Here is a 20,843-nt window from a genome sequence, read left to right as displayed (position 1 = left end):
AGAGCTTTTGGGAATGGCGCAGCAATTAATTCGGAGTCGCCATCTTGCCAAAGGATTTATAGCCGGGAGGAAGAACGGACTTGTTTTCAGACTGCATTCCTAGTGAATCTCCTCAGAGGTTTTGAGAAAGGAGGCAGATTGGTGAAGATTAATGATGCTAAGACTGTTTTGATGTATGGAAGTGATGTTATATGGAAAACGTCTGGATATGGCTACTGGATAAAAAAAATAATATCCACGCAGGATTACAAACTGTTCTAACCAGCTTGCGGAGACTATCAGAGGTCACAAAGAGAAAGGAAAAATATATGAAAATAACAACAAGAGATGTGGAAAAATAATAAGAAAGGACTGGATAGTACTGTGAACATCATTAGGTTAGATTTGTGGACATTAAAACAGCAGTAAGAAGCAAGAAGTTGATTGGATCCCTTCGGAACTTGAAATATGGGTACCCCCAACAAAAATTTAAAATTCGGCTGTGTAATTTGGAATTTATGTAATTTGGTTTGATTTGATGTGATTGGTCGGTTAATAAAAAATTATTCTTACAAAAAGCTTTGCCACTTTATAAGAAAGAAAGACGGAACAAAGCTGTTTTGTGCAGCAAAGTGAGTTCTAAACTCCCGTAGCAAGAGAAGGAACACAGCAAGGACACCAGCATATATTACTTGATGTTATTGCAGGCTGTCCCCCCCAAAATGCTTGCTGAGCTGGTGATTAACTGCCTTGTTGTTTATTACGAAGTTGGTCAGGTCCAGCAGATACAAGGTTGCATTTGGTCCTGCATTCAAGCACAGCAATATGTTTTCCTCATTCAAAGTTCTCCGGGGATTTTTGAGTTGTTTGTGTGTGTTTTTCAAGCTGAAGATTAATGAAGGAAAAGGATGGGACAGATTTATGAATGAACACATCTGAGATAGCCATGCGCTAGGAACAGGTTGATCTGTCCATACGTAGTTGCAGGTAGGGCTGTAAAAGGCTCCTGTCTCAAAGTGTGAAGAGATGCTTGGCATTAGACCAGTGGGCAGCCAAAATAGTGCCCTCCAAATGTTGATGAACTCTAGCTCCCTTCATCCCTGAACTTTGGCCATGTTGGCTTGGGCTGATAGGAATTGGAGGGCATGTTGGCTACCCCAGCACAAGCAAGACTGCTAGGTGGACCAATTGTTTGGCTTCCTATCATTTGGCACCTTCATCTGAACAATAGTTGTGATTCTTGCAATGGATGGCGTTGGACTAGTTGACCCTTCCAACTATACAGTTCTACGTTTTAATGTATTTTTAATCTTTTGTTGGAAGCCGCCCAGAGTGGCTGGGGAAACCCAGCCAGATGGACGAGGTAGGTATAAATAAATAAATAAATAAATAAATAAATAAATAAATAAATAAATAATAAATAATGATTTATGGCAACATACTGGGTGGCGCTGTGGGTTAAACCACTGAGCCTAGGGCTTGCCGATCAGAAGGTCGGCGGTTCGAATCCCCGCGACGGTGTGAGCTCCCAGTGCTCGGTCCCTGCTCCTGCCAACCTAGCAGTTTGAAAGCACACCAGTGCAAGTAGATAAATAGGTACCGCTCCGGCGGGAAGGTAAACGGCGTTTCCGTGCACTGCTCTGGTTCACCAGAAGCAGCTTAGTTATGCTGGCCACATGACCCAGAGGCTGTACTCCGGCTCCCTTGGCCGATAAAGCGAGATGAGCGCCGCAACCCCAGAGTGGGCCACGACTGGACCTAATGGTCAGGGGTCCCTTTACCTTTATTCCCTTTGAGTACTCAGTTTTCATGACTGACACAAACACCACAACCCAACCTGATGCCATCCAGATGTTGGATTCCTACTCCCATCATCTCTGACCACTGGCTTACTGAATTGTAGTTCTAAGCATCTGAAGGAACCCAGGTTGAGAAAGGCTAGTGCAGACAATATGAATTAGATCAGGGTGAAGAGGAATCATAAAATCACAGAGTTGGAAGGGTATCCAACTCTGGGTTCCAGGCTCATTTAGTCCAATCCCCCCCACAATGCAGGAATCTCAGCTAAAGCATCCATGACAGATGGCCATCCAACCTCTGCTTAAGAACCTCCAAGGAACCTCCAAAGGAGCCTCCACAACCTCCCAAGGGAGACCGTCCCACTGTCAAGCAGCTCTTACTGTCAGAAAGCTCTTCCTGATGTTTAGTCGGAATCTCCTTTCTTGAAGCTACTGGTTTGGGTCCTACCCTCTAGAGCAGGAAAAAACTAGCTTGCTGCAATTTCCATGTGACAACCTTTTAGATTTTTGAAGATGACTATCCTGTCTCCTCTCAGTTTCCTCTTTCCCAGGCTAAACATACCCATCTAAACATTAGGAAGAACTTCCTGACAGTAAGAGCTGTTCGACAGTGGAATTTGCTGCCAAGGAGTGTGGTGGAGTCTCCTTCTTTGGAGGTCTTTAAGCAGAGGCTTGACAACCATATGTCAGGAGTGCTCTGATGGTGTTTCCTGCTTGGCAGGGGGTTGGACTCGATGGGCCTTGTGGTCTCTTCCAACTCTATGATTCTATGATTCTATGATTCTATGATCTCCTTCAACCATTCCTCATAAGGATCTCCAGATATTAATGGATGTCAACTCTCATCAGCCCTAGCTGCCATGGTCAACGGTCAGGGATGATGCAATTCGTGGTCCAACAACATCTGGGTAGCAGCAGGTTCCATATCCCTGCTTTACAGGAAAAGTCACAGATTCTTTACTGGAAGACATAGGTTCCACTTAAACTGCCTCACAGCTAAATCTGGTGCCATAGACATTAGAGCAGCAGTCATTTAACGAGGAAGATACAGCATTCTTGGGGAAATAAAATGTTGACGAAGGAATCTTAATGGCACATCAGTTAACTGTCATTAAAGAAGACTTAGCTCTGTGGGACTCATTGTGAATTATTTACTTCTTATGCTCATTTCTGCAGGGCTTGTTGCCAAAGCAGTTGCCACTTTAGGTACAGAAAACTTGCTCAATGTTACCCCGTAAAACAAATGAAACAAAAACATAGTTAAGCCTCGCACTCAAATCAAGTTTTTTAAGAAGAGAGATGAGAGGACCAGCACATCTCCAATATGTTATCCCCGTAGCCAATATGGCATCTGGGCCCCTCCCCCAGCTTCGCAATTAATGGTCCCAATTCTCTCTCTCCCCACCCCCTCCATTGTCTTTGCAATAACAACACCAGCCTTTCCCATTCCTTTGGTGAGGTTTATCCTCTATCTGTTTTCCCAGTAAGGGACATGGGTGGCGCTGTGGGTTAAACCACAGAGCCTAGGACTTGCCGATCAGAAGGTCAGCGGTTCGAATCCCCGCGACAGGGTGAGCTCCCGTTGCTCAGTCCCAGCTCCTGCCAACCTAGCAGTTCGAAAGAATGTCAAAGTGCAAGTAGATAAATAGGTACCGCTCCGGCGGGAAGGTAAACAGCATTTCCATGTGCTGCTCTGGTTTGCCAGAAGCGGCTTAGTCATGCTGGCCACATGACCCGGAAGCTGCACGTCGGCTCCCTCGGCCAATAAAGAGAGATGAGTGCCGCAACCCCAGAGTCGTTCATGACTGGGCCTAATGATCAGGGGTCCCTTTACCTTCACCTTATTTTCCCAGTAGTGATGTATGGAAGTGAGAGCTGGACCATAAAGAAGGCTAATCGCCGAAGAATTGATGCTTTTGCATTATGGTGCTGGAGGAGACTCTTGAGAGTCCCATGGACTGCAAGAAGATCCAACCTATCCATTCTGAAGGAAATCAGCCCTGAGTACTCACTGGAAGGACAGATCCTGAAGCTGAGGCGCCAGTACTTTGGCCACCTCATGAGAAGAGAAAACTCCCTGGAAAAGACCCTGATGTTGGGAAAGATGGAGGGCACAAGGAGAAGGGGACGACAGAGGACGAGATGGTTGGATAGTGTTCTCGAAGCTACCAGCATGAGTTTGACCAAACTGAGGGAGGCAGTGGAAGACAGGAGTGCCTGGTGTGCTCTGGTCCATGGAGTCATGAAGAGTCGGACACGACTAAACGACTAAACAACAACAATCCTCTATCTTAGACTAACTTTCCTCTCTCCTCACAGAAGCTGCAGTATGCACCAGCAGACTATGGCTGACCCTCCTTGATCATCAGTAAGAATGCCAGAAAACATTCTGTGATGACTTGGGCCATCACTGTGGCTGTCCAACATCGGCAAGCACCATCCCACACTGTAATGACGTTGCGACAGGACGTGACAAGGTCATATCACTGTCATGATAAAGTAGCTCTGGCACCATAGCAGTGACTGGACTGGGACTTCCACATGCTCCTGTCAGGCACCGGGCAGAGGAGGATTGGTGGAGACTGCCTCCCCATCCTGACACTTCCAGGGAGGAGGAAGAGGAAGGCAGTATAGATTTGCAACAGTGGTTTGCAGGAAGTCACAGCTCAGAGGCAGATGAGCGGAAAAGCTGGGTGAGAAGGAGGAGGAGGAGGAGGACGTGGCAGACCAAAGCAGCAGCTGGCTGACACGGTGTCATTAGAAAGCATCCCAGACCCTCCATCTCCCAGAAACTGGCGAGCCTTAAAAGTAGGAGAGCAAATAATAATAATATAATTATTTATTATTTATACCCCGCCCATCTGGCTGGGTTTCCCCAGCCACTCTGGGCAGCGTCCAACCGAATATTAAAAACAGTACAGCATCAGACATTAAAAACTTCCCTAAACAGGGATGCCCTTCCGTTTGTTTTTTAAAAGTAAAATAGTTGTTTATTTCCTTGACACCTGATGGGAGGGCATCCCACAGGGTGGGTGCCACTACCGAGAAGGCCCTCTGCCTGGTTCCCTGTAACCTCACTTCTCGCAGCAAGGGAACCGCCAGAAGGCCCTCGGTGCTGGACCTCAGTGGATGATGGGGGTGGAGACGCTCCTTCAGGTATACAGGACCGAGGCCATTTAGGGCTTTAAAGGTCAGCACCAACACTTTGAATTGTGCTCAGAAACGTACTGAGAGCCAATCAAGATCTTTCAGGACTGGTGTTATGTGGTCTCGGTGGCCGCTCCCAGTCACCAGTCTAGCTGCCGCATTCTGGATTAGTTGCAGTTTCCGAGTCACCTTCAAAGGTAGCCCCACATAGAGTGCATTGTAGTAGTCCAAGTGGGAGATAACCAGAGCATGCAGCAAAGAGCTCAAAGACAGAGGGCACATAGCAGCACCTGCAGACAAGATGGTTATGGTGACGAATGAGGAAGTTGGAGATACGGGGGTGGGTTGGGGGTGGAGATTCATTCGGGACAACGCCATTATCTAAGAGGCTGGGTTCTATAGCCTCTCTCTGTAAAAATTGAAATAAAAAAGGATGCTAAGAAACCTTTCCTTGTCTTTATACTTTCCTGGGCAACCAGCCGGGAGCTACTGACAGCATCCTGACAGCTACCTGCCCCAATCTACAATTCTAGGATTCTAGGATTCACTGGGGCACACCGTGACTGCTTAAAGTGGTGTAAAAAGGTAAAGGGACCCCTTACCATTAGGTCCAGTCATGGCCGACTCTGGGGTTGCGGCGCTCATCTCGCTTTATTGGCCGAGGGAGCCGGCATACAGCTTCTGGGTCATGTGGCCAGCATGACTCAGCCGTTTCTGGCAAACCAGAGCAGCGCACGGAAACGCCGTTTACCTTCCCGCCGGAGCGGTACCTATTTATCTGCTTGCACTTTGATGTGCTTTCAAACTGCTAGGGTGGCAGGAGCTGGGAGCGAGCAATGGGAGCTCACCCCGTCATGGGGATTCGAACCGCCGACCTTCTGATCGGCAAGTCCCAGGCTCTGTGGTTTAACCCACAGCACCACCCGCGTCCCTACTTAAAGTGGTGTAGGAATGCTTTAAATGTCTAGTGCAGATGGGGCCTCAGTGTCATTGGGGCCAAATCTGGCTACATAGCATTGTGATGCCATCACATTCACTTCAGCATCCCTGCTTGCTTGGGATCATATTTTTTAGGAAAGAAAAAGAAGCCCTAAACCAGCAGGGGCAAGAAGACGCAGCCAATAAGTTAAAAAAATGTCACTGGATGAGACGGGGGGGGGGGGGGGGAGGATCAACATTATTAAGGGCCTTTCCCAAGAAAAAACCATGCATATACAGTGGTACCTCGGGTTAAGAACTTAATTTGTTCCCTATTGAAGGAGAATTACATGAAGATGATGTACAGATGGTATACAACACCAGTGCAGTTAGGGAAAATGTACAAAACTAGTTCAAATATAGGTTGGAAGTGTAAGGAAAAGGAGGGGACATTTTATCATATGGTGGGATTGTAAGGTAATTAAAAAAATTTGGGAAATGATATACAACGAATTGAAGAAAATGTTCCACTTAACATTTTTTTTTAAACCTGAAGCATTTTTATTAGGGATTGTAGGGAAAGATCTGCCAAAAAAGCTGAAAAACATCTTCATGTATGCGACAACGGCCGCAAGAGTTTTAATAGCACAAGGATGGAAGACTGAAGAAACCCTAACTAAAGAATCATGGCAAGAAAAATTGATGGACTATGCAGAACTGGCAAAACTGACATACAAGCTATGGGACAAGGATAACTGTGACTTTAAAGATGAATGGGAACCCTTTATAAAGTATTTGAAGACGCAACAAAGTGAACTGGACTCCTGGGCTGGTTTTGAATAAACATTCACAAGCTTTTTATTGATAATAATCAGCTAAATAGTTTGAGGATCTATACAACTGTGTAACATGCAGAAAACAGCATTTTTAGAGAAATCAGACTGGAACTGAGGGAAGTCGGGGGGTGGGGGTGGGTGGGTTCTGTGTGGGGAGAGAGAGGAGGGAGGAAAAATGGGGGGGAAATAAGGATGATATGTTTCTGGATAATATGTTTTGTTTTAATTTTCAATAAGAAAGTTATTTTAAAAAAAGAACTTAATTCGTTCTGGAGGTCTGTTCTTAACCTGAAACTGTTCTTAACCTGAAGCACCACTTTAGCTAATGGGGTCTCCCGCTGCCGCTGGACGATTTCTGTTCTCATCCTGAAGTAAAGTTCTTAACCCGAGGTACTATTTCTGGGTTAGCGGAGTCTGTAACCTGAGGTACCACTGTAATGTAGCAAGGGTAGAGAGTGACTAATTTCAGTGTTGGAAAGCCTTAAAATTCCACTTTCGCACTAATGCATGCTCTTCTTGCCTTCTGCTTGAACTGCTCAATGTGGGGCAAATTCATGGAAGGCAGAGAGAAAGGTTTTCTCTGCCATCGCATGCATGGTAGCTATCAGGAGGGAAGGCTTTTGCATATTCATCTGGCATAGTTTCTCTTCCACACTTGCAAAAGAAAAAGAAAAAGAAAAAAGAAAATGCCACCTTTTCTGTGTTGTTTGGAGGAAAACGGCACGATTAATCACAGCTTGCTTCTGCTAAATGGTCTGCCAAAGTACATGAGGAAAAGGCCTTAGTCAGACTCTCCCCGTTCAATTCCCTCTGAGCGAGATTTATATCTCCTCTCGGCTTCTACGTTGCACCATAAAGGTAACTAATGCCCAGAACGGCTTGCCCGTGACAACGGGAAAAAAGAATGAAAGGCACTTACAGTAATTAAAGCTGCGTGCCTTGAACTCAGGGCAGGCCCAAATCCTCCAAGTAACTCAAGGCATGGAATGCATACTGAGTTTGCAAAATGCAAGAGAGCAGCAGCAAAAAGAGAGAGCTACTGCTATTCTAAAAGGGACGCGGGTGGCGCTGTGGGTTAAACCACAGAGCCTAGAGCTTGCCGATCAGAAGGTCGGCGGTTCAAATCCCCGCCACGGGGTGAGCTCCCGTTGTTCAGTCCCTGCTCCTGCCAACCTAGCAGTTCGAAAGCATGTCAAAGTGCAAGTAGATAAATAGGTACCACTCCGGCGGAAAGGTAAACGGCATTTCCGTGCACTGCACCAACAGTAAGGTAAACGGCATTTCCATCAGCACCAACACTTTGAATTGTGTTCAGAAACGTACTGGGAGCCAGTGTAGGTGTTATATGGTCTCAGCAGCCACTCCCAGTCACCAGTCTAGCTGCTGCATTCTGGATTAGTTGTAGTTTCCGGGTCACCTTCAAAGGTAGCCCCACATAGAGCACATTGCAGTAGTCCAAGCGGGAGATAACTAGAGCATGCACTACTCTGGTGAGACAGTCTGCGGGCAGGTAGGGTCTCAGCCTGCGTATCAGATGGAGCTGTTAAACAGCTGCCCTGAACACAGAATTGACCTGCGCCTCCATGGACAGCTGTGAGTCCAGAATGACTCCCAGGCTGCGCACCTGGTCCTTCAGGGGCACAGTTACCCCATTCAGAACCAGGGAGTCCTCCACACACACCCGCCCCCTGTTTCCCCAAAACAGTACTTCTGTCTTGTCAGGATTCAGCCTCAATCTGTTAGCCACCATCCATCCTCCTACCGCCTCCAGGCACTCACACAGGACCTTCACCACCTTCACTGGTTCTGACTTGAAAGAGAGGTAGAGCTGGGTATCATCTGCATACTGATGAACACCCAGCCCTAACCCCCTGATGATCTCTCCCAGCGCCTGCATGTAGATGTTGTTCGTAGCCCACCCATCTGATTGGGTTGCCCGAGCCACTCTGGGCAGTTTCTCACATATATAAAACACAGTAAAACATTAAACATTAAAAAAACTTCCCTATCTTCAGATGTCTTCTAAAGGTTGTACAATGGTACCTTGGTTCTTCAGCTTAATCTGTTCCGGGAGTCCATCCGACTCCCGAAACCGTTTGAAAACCAAGGCGCAGCTTCTGATTGGCCGCAGGAGCTTCCTGCACTCAATTGGAAGCTGCAGAAGCCACCATCGGACATTCGGCTTCCGAATAACATTCGCAAACCGGAACACTTACTTCCAGGTTTGCAGCATTCGGGAGCTGATTTGTTCAACAACTAAGCCATTCAGGAACCAAGGTACCACTGTATGTTTATTTATCTCCTTGGCTTGGAGGTTGCATAACTCCAAAGCCTCCAACATTTCTGCACTGAAAATAGGGATGTCCTAAGGAAAAATGAGGGACACGTGTGGCACTGTGGGTTAAACCACAGAGCCTAGGACTTGCCGATCAGAAGGTTGGCGGTTCGAATCCCCGTGATGGGGTGAGCTCCCGTTGCTCGGTCCCTGCTCCTGCCAACCTAGCAGTTCAAAAGCACGAAGTACAAGTAGATAAATAGGTACCACTCCACGGGAAGGTAAACGGCATTTCCGGGCACTGCTCTGGTTCGCCAGAAGCGGCTTAGTCATGCTGGCCACATGACCCAGAAGCTGTACGCCGGCTCCCTTGGCCAATAAAGCGAGATGAGCGCCGCAACCCCAGAGTCGGTCACGACCGGACCTAATGGTCAGGGATTCCTTTACCTTCATCTATGGAAAAATGAGACATTCCGGGATCAAATCGGAAACCATGACAGCTTCTGTAAAACTGGGATTGTCCCTGGAAAATAGGGACACTTGGAGGGTCTAGCTTCTTCCTATGTCTTGCCCTCTAACAGCCCCAGAGCACTCTGGGCCACGCAACCCATGGCAATCCAGGACTATCTCAACCTGGCCCAGATTCCCCCAAATCAGCCCAATTTGTTTGGGGCTTCGGGACTCAGCTGAATCTGGTTCACAGGCTTAATTTCTAGTTAACTGAGTCAATTACATTTGGAGCGGGAAACTGTTCCCCCCAAAGAGCACATTATTTTAATGAATGTGAGATTTTTATTCACAGTATTTCCCACCTCTTATAATAACACCATCACGAAGGGCAAATACGCATGCCTGTTTTGCCGCATCTTCCCTGCTAATACTTCATGAATTGCTTGTTAGTAAGTGACATTTTATGTGCCAGATACCACCTGGGTGCCAATTTAAAAGCAAGCTCCCCAGTGCTGGATTGGAAAGGTTTAGAAGTTTGCATCGTGTTCTGTGCTTCTGTGCTTCTTCTGCTACATCAATCTGCAGGTCTCTGTTCTGTATTTTGACATAAAATGGATTATTCGCCCAACAGTAAAAAAACAACCCCACAAACCTTGTTGTATATAGCAGGGAAATAAACTGGCCAGGGAGCCCAGCTCCATTTTGCAAGCAGTGGATCAGAACTAGTTAATTGGCAATACAAAAGAAAATACTTTTCCTGATTCCAGATGAAAGGAACTGCAAACGCTGTTATCAGGGCAAATGCAAATCTCCTTATGCTGTAATTCTTGTTTAGACATCATCCCAGTTTTGTTTACAACATCACTGAACCTAGTGGGATGAGATTGTTTCTGTGCCTGAGATTTGCTCTGCAAAAGCAGATACTGCAGGAAAAGCTAATAGTAAAGTAATGGCCTTCACAACACAGGGGCATTCCCAGATCCAGGGTGAAAATTACCCCCATTTTTCAGGGAGAGTAAAGAGTAGGAATGGGGTGGGTGGGAATTAATGTACTTTGATTTTTATACTAATGTATCTAATGCACACTTTCCAAACAAATATACAAAATGAAACACCCAGAAATTCACACTTTTCTGAATTTTGTGACGCAGTCGTCCAAAAAATGCATACAGAGGTGTTTATACTGGGGGAAAGCATCCACAAAATGTTTATAGCAGTGAACACAAATGCATTGCATTAGGGGAAATTGCTGGCAAACGTGCATAGTATGCAAAATTGTGTACAAATTGCATGCATTTGGAGGCATGAAAACTCAATTTTTTGTGCAGACTTACAAAAAAGGAAAAGAAAATTGAACTGATGCTGAAATGGGGAGATGTGAAATCATGATGGGGAAAATAAAAAACTCCCAGAGCAACTTACAACATTTCCAAATACAAAACCCTTCCACTCTTGTATGGGGTGTTGCTCGGAATTCTCAGCCCTCCCCAAAAAAGAACCAGCACAGTTTTGGAATCAGTGGAGTTTTAAAAGGTTCAGTTCACCATCTTGATTCGACATGGCATCCAATCGCAGCCAAACATTGACCAAAAATCTTCTTATCTCAGGAGTCATGCAAATTTGGTTATGATAGTTTAAGAGTTGTCCAGACAAGCAACTTTCCAACACACACACACACACACCCACCCACACACACACCTTTTAAAACCATTCATATGTTAAATCTCTAAATAGTGTAGGAAAATGCAAACAGTAAAACAGTATTATGGGGGAAAATGAGAAAAAAAACAGGAAGTGGTTTATAACAGGGGTCCTAACAGATAAAGAATCTGGAAGGGAAATATATATATATTTACAAGATGTTTATATCAAAGAATTGATAGTGTTTCACATATTCATGTCTCTGAGTGCACAGATCTGTGTGTATATTTTAAAGGGTTTAACTCTGGTGGGCAAAGCTCCAGAACAATATTATCTGAGTCTGATGAGCTGAGGGATGCACTCTGTGAACATGGTTCCCTAGGGAGGACAACACTTCATTACCACCACATTAGAGATCTGTTACGATAGCCAAGTATACTACATATTTAACTTTACTGCTAAATTAAAACAAGAGGAGGGAAGAAACCAACACCTATTTTGTTAATTTTTCTTTGTTGATTCTAATATCGTTTTGCGGCTAGTATTCACGCGGCTAGAAAATTATGTCAAATTACTAGAAATCAGCAACTAATTTCCAGGCACCCGGCTGACCCTGTTCCTGTTGTTTTTCCTAGCTCTGAATAGTCACACTGTTGTTTTAAATCTGCTATCGTAAGTGCACAAAGGAACTCCTTGCTTAGATATCTTTAGAAAGGGATTGGACAGACTTGGGGGAGCAAAGGGATGATAAACAGTTCTTAGAAATGCTGGCTAAATGGAGCCTCCACATTCAAGCGCAGTATACCTCTGATCAGATGCCACACAAAGTACAAGACTATCAGAACAGCAGCTGGGGCAGAGCAATGGGAGCTCACCCCATTGCAGGGATTTACAGAAGGTGTCGCTGTGGTCTAAACCACTGAGCCCCTTAGGCTTGCTGATCGGAAGGTTGGTGGTTCGAATCCGCACGACAGGGTGAACTTCCGTTCCTCTGTCCCAGCTCCTGCCAACCTAGCAGTTCGAAAGCACACCAGTGCAAGTAGATAAATAGGTACCACTCCGGCGGGAAGGTAAATGGCGTCTCCATGTGCTGCTCTGGTTTCTGTCACGGTGTCCTGTTGCACCAGAAGTGGTTTAGTCATGCTGACCACATGACCCGGAAAACCTGTCTGTGGACAAACGTCGGCTCCCTTGGCCTAAAGCGAGATGACCGCCACAACCCCAGAGTCACCTTTGACTGGACTTAACCACCCAGGGCTCCTTTACTTTTACCTTTAACCGACAGTGCGCAACTTCTAACCCCACTTCTTTTTGCTTAATAAAACCTTTCCTGTTTGTTTGATCGACTCCAGCTAGAGACTCTAATCTCTAAATTTCCCCTCATACAAGTCCCCCACACGATAGCCCGTGGTAAATTGTAGAAATTGGCGTAATTAGCATAAGGTTACCATTTTTTCAATTAATATGTGGACGCTTTTCAGCTTCCATGGATTTTGTACGGGGACTGATTTGTAAATCCGGGAACTGTCCCCGGGAAACGGGGACGTCTGGTAACCAAGAATTAGCATACAGTGAGGTGTGTGAGCTATATATAATTGGGGGCAGTTAGTGAGGTGAGTCCACCACACTATTAATTGGTGGTAAAAGGTGGAACCTTGCCAACAAAGGTCCGTATAGTTAAAGCTATGGTTTTCCTAGTAGTGATGTATGGGAGTGAGAGCTGGACCATAAAGAAGGCTGATCGTTGAAGAATTGATGCTTTTGAATTCTGGTGCTGGAGGAGACTCTTGAGAGTCCCATGGACTGCAAGAAGATCAAACGTATCCATTCTGAAGGAAATCAGCCCTGAGTGCTCACTGGACAGATCGTGAAGCTGAGGCTCCAATACTTTGGCCACCTCATGAGAAGAGAAGACTCCCTGGAAAAGAACCTGATGTTGGGAAAGATGGAGGGCACAAGGAGAAGGGGACGACAGAGGACGAGATGGCTGGACAGTGTTCTCAAAGCATGAATTTGACCAAACTGCAGGAGGCAGTGGAAGACAGAAGTGCCTGGCGTGCTCTGGTCCATGGGGTCACGAAGAGTCGGACATGACTAAATAACTAAACAACAACAACAAAAAGGTGGATCCACTACACCTGCCAAGTGCCCTGGGGAAAAACCAGGACATCCCATTTTTTTCACATGAGATTGTGGTGGCCATTTAGGGTGCCAAGCTCTCATGCTATGCTCTCGCCCTGTGGGGTGGTGGAGAAGGAGAGGCACAGGTCACGTTACCCACCCGGGAGCGCATCCCGAAAAATGCACATCTTGGTTTGGGTCTCCAAAAGTTGGACAGTATGGCCAGAGCTGCATTTAGGTTTGATGAGGCCCTATCCTACTGAAGGTAATGGAGCCCTTTCTATGTCCAGCTGTCCTTTGTCAACAACAAATTGTGGCTGTTTTTTGTGTTGAACATATGCTATATGGTACTTTATGGACCTAATCGGTATCTAAAGCCATTTGCACATAAGAAAATACAGTGGTACCTTGGGTTAAGTACTTAATTCGTTCCGGAGGTCCGTTCTTAACCTGAAACTGTTCTTAGCCTGAGGTACCACTTTAGCTAATGGGGCCTCCGGCTGCTGCCACGCCACTGGAGCACGATTTCTGTTCTCATCCTGAAGCAAGGTTCTTAACCCGAGGTACTATTTCTGGGTTAGCGGAGTCTGTAACCTGAAGCGTATGTAACCCGAGGTACCACTGTGTGTATTTTATCAAAATAATTGATATAGAAATGAGCAAACCAGTGATATTTTAGGGAGCAGGTTAGCAGGCAGGGCCCATTACTTACATCATAGGAGCCTATGCAACACAAACACTGTTGCTGTATGTAGGTTTTATTTTATTAGTTTTTTATCTTATATTCTGGAAATGTACATCCAGTTTTTTTTCCCCTTTACATTTTTGGGGGGCCCCCAAGAGAGTGGGGCCCTAAGCTATAGCTTGTTTAACTTATATGTAAATCCGGCACTGTGGCAGCCATCAACAGCTTACCCTTCAAGAATTTGTCCAATCATCTTTTGAAGCCATCCAAGATGGCGGCCACCGTTGGCTTGCGCGGGAGCGAGTTCCACACTGTGGCGAAGCGCTTCCGCTGAATAGGGATGATGAAATAGAAACCGTCTTACCTAAAATAGCCACCACCTCATCGTCCTGTATGACTTCCAGGGATCCTGAGACGACGAAGCAGAGGGCATCCACGCTTTCCCCCGCATGGTAGATGAGGTCTCCAGGGGCACAGTGGATTGTCTGGAACTCCACCGCCAGGGCCCTTAAGCAGCCGTCGCTAGCTAGCCGAAAGGCCGGGTGCTCGTTGAAAACTTTCCGGTTGAGATGTACACAGATATCTGCTCTCATGTCTTTGGGACAAATCGAAAGGACCTGGAGAAAGAGAGGAAACATGGCAATGACAGGCAAAACGAAAAGCCAATATTCTGTCCTTGGGGTGGAGATTCCCCGCCTGTGATTCATCATCATCATCATCATCATAATCATCATCATCATGTTTACCCCCGCCCATTTGGCTGGGTTTCCCAGCCACTCTGGGTGGCTCCCAACAGAATTAAAAGCACAACAAACCATCAAACATTAACAACTTCCCTTAACAGGGCTGCCTTCAGATGTCTTCTAAAAGTCAGATAGCTGTTTATTTCCTTGACATCTGACGGGAGGGTGTTCCACAGGGAGGGTGCCACTACCGAGAAGGCCCTCTGCCTGCTTCCCTGTAACCTCACTTCTCACAGGGAGGGAACCACAAGAAGGCCCTCAGAGCTGGACCTCAGTGTCTGCGCTGAACAATGGTGGTGGAGACTCTCCTTCAGGTATATATAGTGCCTTACACCATTCAAAGAGTTTCGCCAACATTATTTTAGCAACATCACACCTGTACTGTAGGTCCATATTACTGTGCCCATATTGCATATATGGAGACTGAGGCTGGCAGAAGTAGATTGCCTCAGGCCAACTCGTGAATGAAGATTATTATTTATAATGATTATTATAATTATATTATTGTATTATTATAATACAATATGATTATAATACAATAATCAGTATTATATTTAAATTATTATATAATTAAATATACTATAATAATATTATATTATATTTATAACAATTACTGTTTATTACATTTATATCCTACTTTTCCTCCCAGGGGCTCAGTGTGACATATATACTTCACCCCCTCCCTGTTTTATCCTCAAAACAACCCTGTGAGGTAGGCTAGGCTGAGAGGTACTGACTTGTCCAAGGGCACCCAATGAATTTCATGGCTGAGTTGGGGTTCAAACCCTGGTGTTCAAGGTCATAGTCCAGCTCTCTAACCACTATACCACTCTGCCTTTTTGGCAATGAAATTCACGCCATGGAATTCATGGCAGAAGAAATACTTGAGCACAAGCCTTTGTTCCAGACCTGCTTACTTAGCTTCACATGTCTTCACACTGCGCCCTTATCACCAATCTCTTCCCCACATTCGGCTTCCTGAAGACAAGACAACAGGCTCGTTTATCTTTGATTTATCGCTTTACTCTAATGCCATTCGTACAGGGAGTCTATAAACATGAAATCTAATCAAACAGAAACCTTTTAGCAAATCAAGAACTCTCTTTCGCTGTTCTCGGTGGGTTAAGCTCTGCACATGTTGATATCGGTTATTTAAATTTGTCATCTGGGATGGGGTGAGACACGGCTAGGGATGGGTGAATATACCCTCTAAGGGTGCACAGTGTCAGGAGTTCAGCCTACACTCGAGTAGGACCCTGGCAGAGACACATGGCCAACTGGCATGTTCTCTCCCTCCTGGTCAATCAATTGGGAGCTTCAAAAGCTTTCTTCAGCCCGAACATCACTACAACCGATGCCAACCGACACCGGCACACTTAGGGATCCGCAGAGTTTGCGCAACTTGCAAACAGACCTCAGCAACTCAGCATTTTGGCTAATCTACTTTATTTACATATAAACACACACGGAGCACAGCAATATGGCTCCCTCCCTCTCTAGCATCAGACAGCAAAGAGAAAAAGAACAAAGGACAATAGTCCCACTTCACGGAACACAGTAACACAAACATCCTGTCACTTCCCACTCAGTGGAGTCAAAACATACACCGTCATGAGAAAGACAACAATCCCATGACTGCAATCATGGAGAAGGAATTCTAACACAGAGATGCCTCTGCACCCCATGTTGGCAACCCCTGATTTAAAATCTCATGAAGAATGCCAAAAGAGGGCGTTAGCAGCTCTTCAATCTAAACCTCATCTGCCAAACGTCATCCATATTTCACAATTTAAACAAGGGTAAGCTGTTTGGCAGTGGAATGGACTCCCGTGGAGGACCATGTACTCTCCTTCACTGGAGGTTTTTAAGCAGAGGTTAGACGGCCATCTGTCAGGGATTCTTTAGTTGTGGTTCCTATTCTATGATTTTATGACCTTGCCTTTTACTAATTATTTAGCTTTTTTCTGGGATTCTTCTAGCCCAGTATAAAGGAAGCCTCACCTAGTCCAGTGGGGCTTAGAGAACAATCCCAAACTGTATGGGGTTGAAGGAGAATGTAATGAAAATGTTTTATAGATGGTATATTACCCTGGTAAAATTGGCAAAAATGTACAAAACATGTAACAAATGTTGGAAATGCAAAGAAAAAGGGGGAACATTCTACCATATGTGGTGGGAATGCAAGAAAGTTAAAAGCTTCTGGGAAGCAATATACAATGAACTGAAAAAGATGTTAAAATACACTTTCGTTAAGAAACCAGAAGCCTTTCTTTTAGGGATTACAGGAAAAGATATAAGAAGAAAAGACTATAAACTTTTCCAGTATGCAGTTACGGCAGCAAGGATTCTTTTGGCCCAGAAATGGAAACAAGAGGAAACACCGACGATTCAAGAATGGAGAATGAAATTGACTGACTATGCGGAACTGGACAAATTGACTGGGAAAATAAGATATGTTCGAAACCAAAAGTTCATCGAAGATTGGGGAAAATTTGTTGATTATCTGAAAAATGTATGTGAGGTGCAAACAACGCTAGTGGGGTTTCAAGAAGCACTGTAAAAATTTTAAAAGGTATTGCTGAAAGTAAATAGAAAAAGAAGGGAAGACAAATGGCAATGCAATTAAAGAAATGCGTATTAAAGGGTAAAAATGGATGATTTTCAGGGAAGTTGAAGGAAGTCCAAAATTTGAACTTTGTTAAAATTTGGTAAAATTTGGATAAATTGTATGAATGTATGAAAAACTAATAAAAATTAAAAAAAAAAATAGAGAACAATCCCAAACATGGCTCACTGAGGGTGAGAACCATGCCATCCTACCTTGGGGCTTTATTGAGCTGTGGGGCCTCCACTTAAACTTCACCCCTTCCACAGAAGGTGGAATCTCTGGCACAGAGATTGAGCCCAGAGCCACTATGTGACAGCAGTGGGGTCAGCTCAGCCCCATGCCCTCCTCACCCCCGGAAAGCCACAGAAAACCAGCACTAGCCTGTTTTCTCCTGCTCTGGAGACTTGGACTTCAAGTTACAAGAAAGGAGATTCTGACTAAACATGGGAAGAACTCTCTGACAGTAAGAGCTGTTTGACAGTGGAACAGTCTCCCACCGGAGGTTGTGGATTCTCCTTCCTTGGAGGTTTTTAAGCAGAGGTTGGGTGGCCATCTGTCATGGATGCTTTAGCTGAGATTCCTGCATTGCGGGGGGTTGGACTAGAGGACCCTCAGGTCTCCTCCAACTCTACCATTCTATGATTCTACAGTAGACGCTCGGGTTGCAAACGTGATCCGTGCGGGAAGCACGTTCGCAACCCGCAGCATTCACAACCCGCAGCACTGCATGTGTGCACACAAGGGTCGCAATTCGGTGCTTCTGCACATGCGCAAGCACCAAAACCCGGAAGTAACCAGTCCTGGTACTTCCAGGTTCAGTGCAGTGCGCAACCCAAAATTGCGCAACCCGAAGCGTCTGTAACCCGAGGTATGACTGTATTTCCACCTGCCCATTTGGCAGAAGGAAACAGGAGGTCAATGACGGTGGAATGAGATTGGCATCTCTCCACAGGCGGTGGTCTGTGGGATTGTCAACACAGGCTGGCAAGGCTGGAAGAGGGACATCTCCACCCAGTCAAACCCCAGCCCAGCACAAAGGGCAATGCATTGCTCTGTTACTCCCTGAGAAGTGCATTTAGGATTATATTGTAAAATATCACTGAAGAAAGGCCTTTAACAGCTCTTGTTATCCTTTTCACGCTGCCATAAAGAGCTCTAGTGTGTTGAGAGAGAGAGAGCGAGCATGAATGTGAGGGAAGAATCCTGATGTGCTCAGATATCTTAGTAGTGTCATCGCTGCAAAAGGCGTTCCTTTTTGTAGATACAATAGTGGCACTTTCATCATGTTCTCCAGCAGTTGGGGAGGCAAGACCTCCACTGTGCCGAAGAAAAAAGCCAGCTAAATCCATCAGGAAGAATCCAGTAATTAACCGAAGTGACGAGCCAAAAAGGTTCTATTTGCGCAGCCAGCCTTAAGCCATCTCCAACTGAAGATGCAGAGAAAGAGAGGTGGCCTCTCTAAAGAACAAGGGAACAAAGGCCTAGCCCCAGGATATGTGCTTGATTTTTTAAAAAATGCCATTTTTGGAAATGGATTTGGCTTTTCAAAAGGGAGCAGAAGAGATAAGTGGAAAACAGTGTATGCTTCAATTAAAAAGGCAAGGACTCTGAACCCAGGATCCTCCTTTCACATAACCAGTGGCGTGGAGTGGAGTAGAGTGAACATTACAGTTGGGCTGGGATGATCTGTGTTATTCAATATACTCCAGGGGAATCACGCATACTTTGAATTCTCTGCATAGGCTGGGATGCTAGCCTAGCCTTCTCCCTAGTTTTCAGCATGGAGGAAATCTGTCTCATTGGGGGAGCAGTTCAGACTATGTGCATTCCCACCAGCAACCTAAAAGGGTGCAGGCACAACGCAAGGGACAACTTCGCCAAGTTCTTCCCACTGTCTAATCCAGGAAGGAGAAAATGTAACCTTCTGGGTGTTGTTGGACTCCGGCTCCCATCAACACCAGGAAATCATGGCCAGTAGTCATCCATGATGGGTACTATGGTCTTGTAGTACAGTGGAACCTTGGTTCTCAAACGGCTTAGTTGAGGAACAAATTGGAACCCGAACACTGCAAACCCGGAAGTAAACGCTTTGGTTTGCGAACTTTTTTTGGAAGCCGAATGTCCGATGTGGTTGTCGGCTATTGTTTCCGGAAGCCGTGCCTTGGTTTTCGAACGTTTCGGAAGTCAAACGGACTTCCAGAACGGATTACGTTCGAGAACCAAGATACCACTGTATTTGAAGGACCACAAGTTCCCCATCTATGCTGTGAATTTTAGGTACGCCTACCAATGCTCTGTCATCATTGTACAATGATTCTTCTGTCAGCCCATGAAGGGGGATGGGGTAGAGGAGGGTGAAAGGAAGGCACAGTCGGATCAGGTTTGCATATGCTAATTTATAAGTAGATGCAGATGGGTGCAAATTTAGACTACAAGTCAAATTGGATGTGCTGCACTGTTGTCTTGCCTTAGCAATAATGTGATAGGAATTTTATGGTCTTAGATATATGGTAATGTTCATAACTGCACATACATAGATCAACACAGGAAGACCAACCTGGAACCATTTTGATTCCTAAACTGACCAAATCCTTTCTCTGCAAGGTTAAACTGGAAAAGCCTCCCCATTGTCTCTTTCCTCACAAATCCTGTCTCAAGGATATGTCTGTTTGAATAAGGTGTGAGCCTGTGACCTGGCCCAGGAAATAAGTATTTTACCACTACAAAAGAATGGCCAGGCTCCCCAGGAAATCCAATCAAGTAACTTGCCAGACAGGAGAAAAACAACATTTAAATTTCTGTGATGTAGGTGGGATGTATCTGAGGGGTGGTCTTAGGTTACACCCCTTCTGTGATGTATGCATAATGTTTCTGGGGGTGGTCTTGATCTACAGGATGGGAATTTCAAAAGTCTTTATAAGCCCTTGCACAGCAATTTTGGGGGTCCTCCTCCTCTCCTGCGTGTGAGGGGAGTACCCTGTTGCAACAGATCAATAAAGATCAGGCTTACTAGCTGCCTTGCTTCTCAATATTCTCTGGTTGGCCTCTGTTATTTTCTCCTACCAATAGGGAACCTATGTAAGGACTCTATATGGGCTCTTGGATACCCCATAACGGAAAAGGGCATATTTTTATTTACAACAATAGACTGAATGAGTGTCAATCCAGATAAGACCAAGGCACTGTTGGTGGGTGGTTCCCCAGACTGGATGGATGGGAAGTTGTCTACTCTTGATGGAGTTACACTCCCTCTGAAGGAGCGGGTATCCAGCTTCTGGGTCCATTGCTGTTGCTTGAGGCTCAGGTGGTGGCCTCAGTGGCGCAGAGGGCCTTCCATCAGCTTTGGCTGGTGGCCCAGCTACGCCCCTATCTGGACAGGGATAGCCTAGCTTCTGTTGACTTTGCTCTTGTAACCTCTGGTAACCTTAGAATATTTCCATGTGTATATGGCGCTGCATCTGAAGACAGTTTAGAAACTCCAGTTTGTGCAGAATCTGACGGCCAGGCTGCTCACCGGGGTTAGATGGTTTGAGCATATAACAGCAATCCTGGCCTGATTGCACTGGCTGGGCCCAACTCAAGGTGCTGGTTTTGATCTATAAAGCCTTAAAGGGCTCAGGACCACAAGATCTCAAGCACCG

General features: G+C 45.5%; 1 protein-coding gene across 1 annotated transcript in view; it reads right to left on the bottom strand.

The window, feature by feature from the left end:
* Positions 1-20,843, bottom strand: part of KCNH5 (potassium voltage-gated channel subfamily H member 5) — a 196,143-nt gene that overhangs the window by 48,975 nt on the left and 126,325 nt on the right. Inside the window, exon 9 of the mRNA XM_083611785.1 lies at positions 14,216-14,468. Within this exon, the coding sequence (XP_083467911.1) occupies positions 14,216-14,468 (253 nt within the window). The remainder of the gene's footprint in view (positions 1-14,215; positions 14,469-20,843) is intronic.

The sequence above is a fragment of the Podarcis filfolensis genome (assembly GCF_964270895.1).
Source record: "Podarcis filfolensis genome assembly, chromosome: 1".
Lineage (NCBI taxonomy): Eukaryota > Metazoa > Chordata > Lepidosauria > Squamata > Lacertidae > Podarcis > Podarcis filfolensis.
Note: the sequence above shows the minus strand (reverse complement) of the source record. Positions and strands in the feature narration are given on the sequence as shown.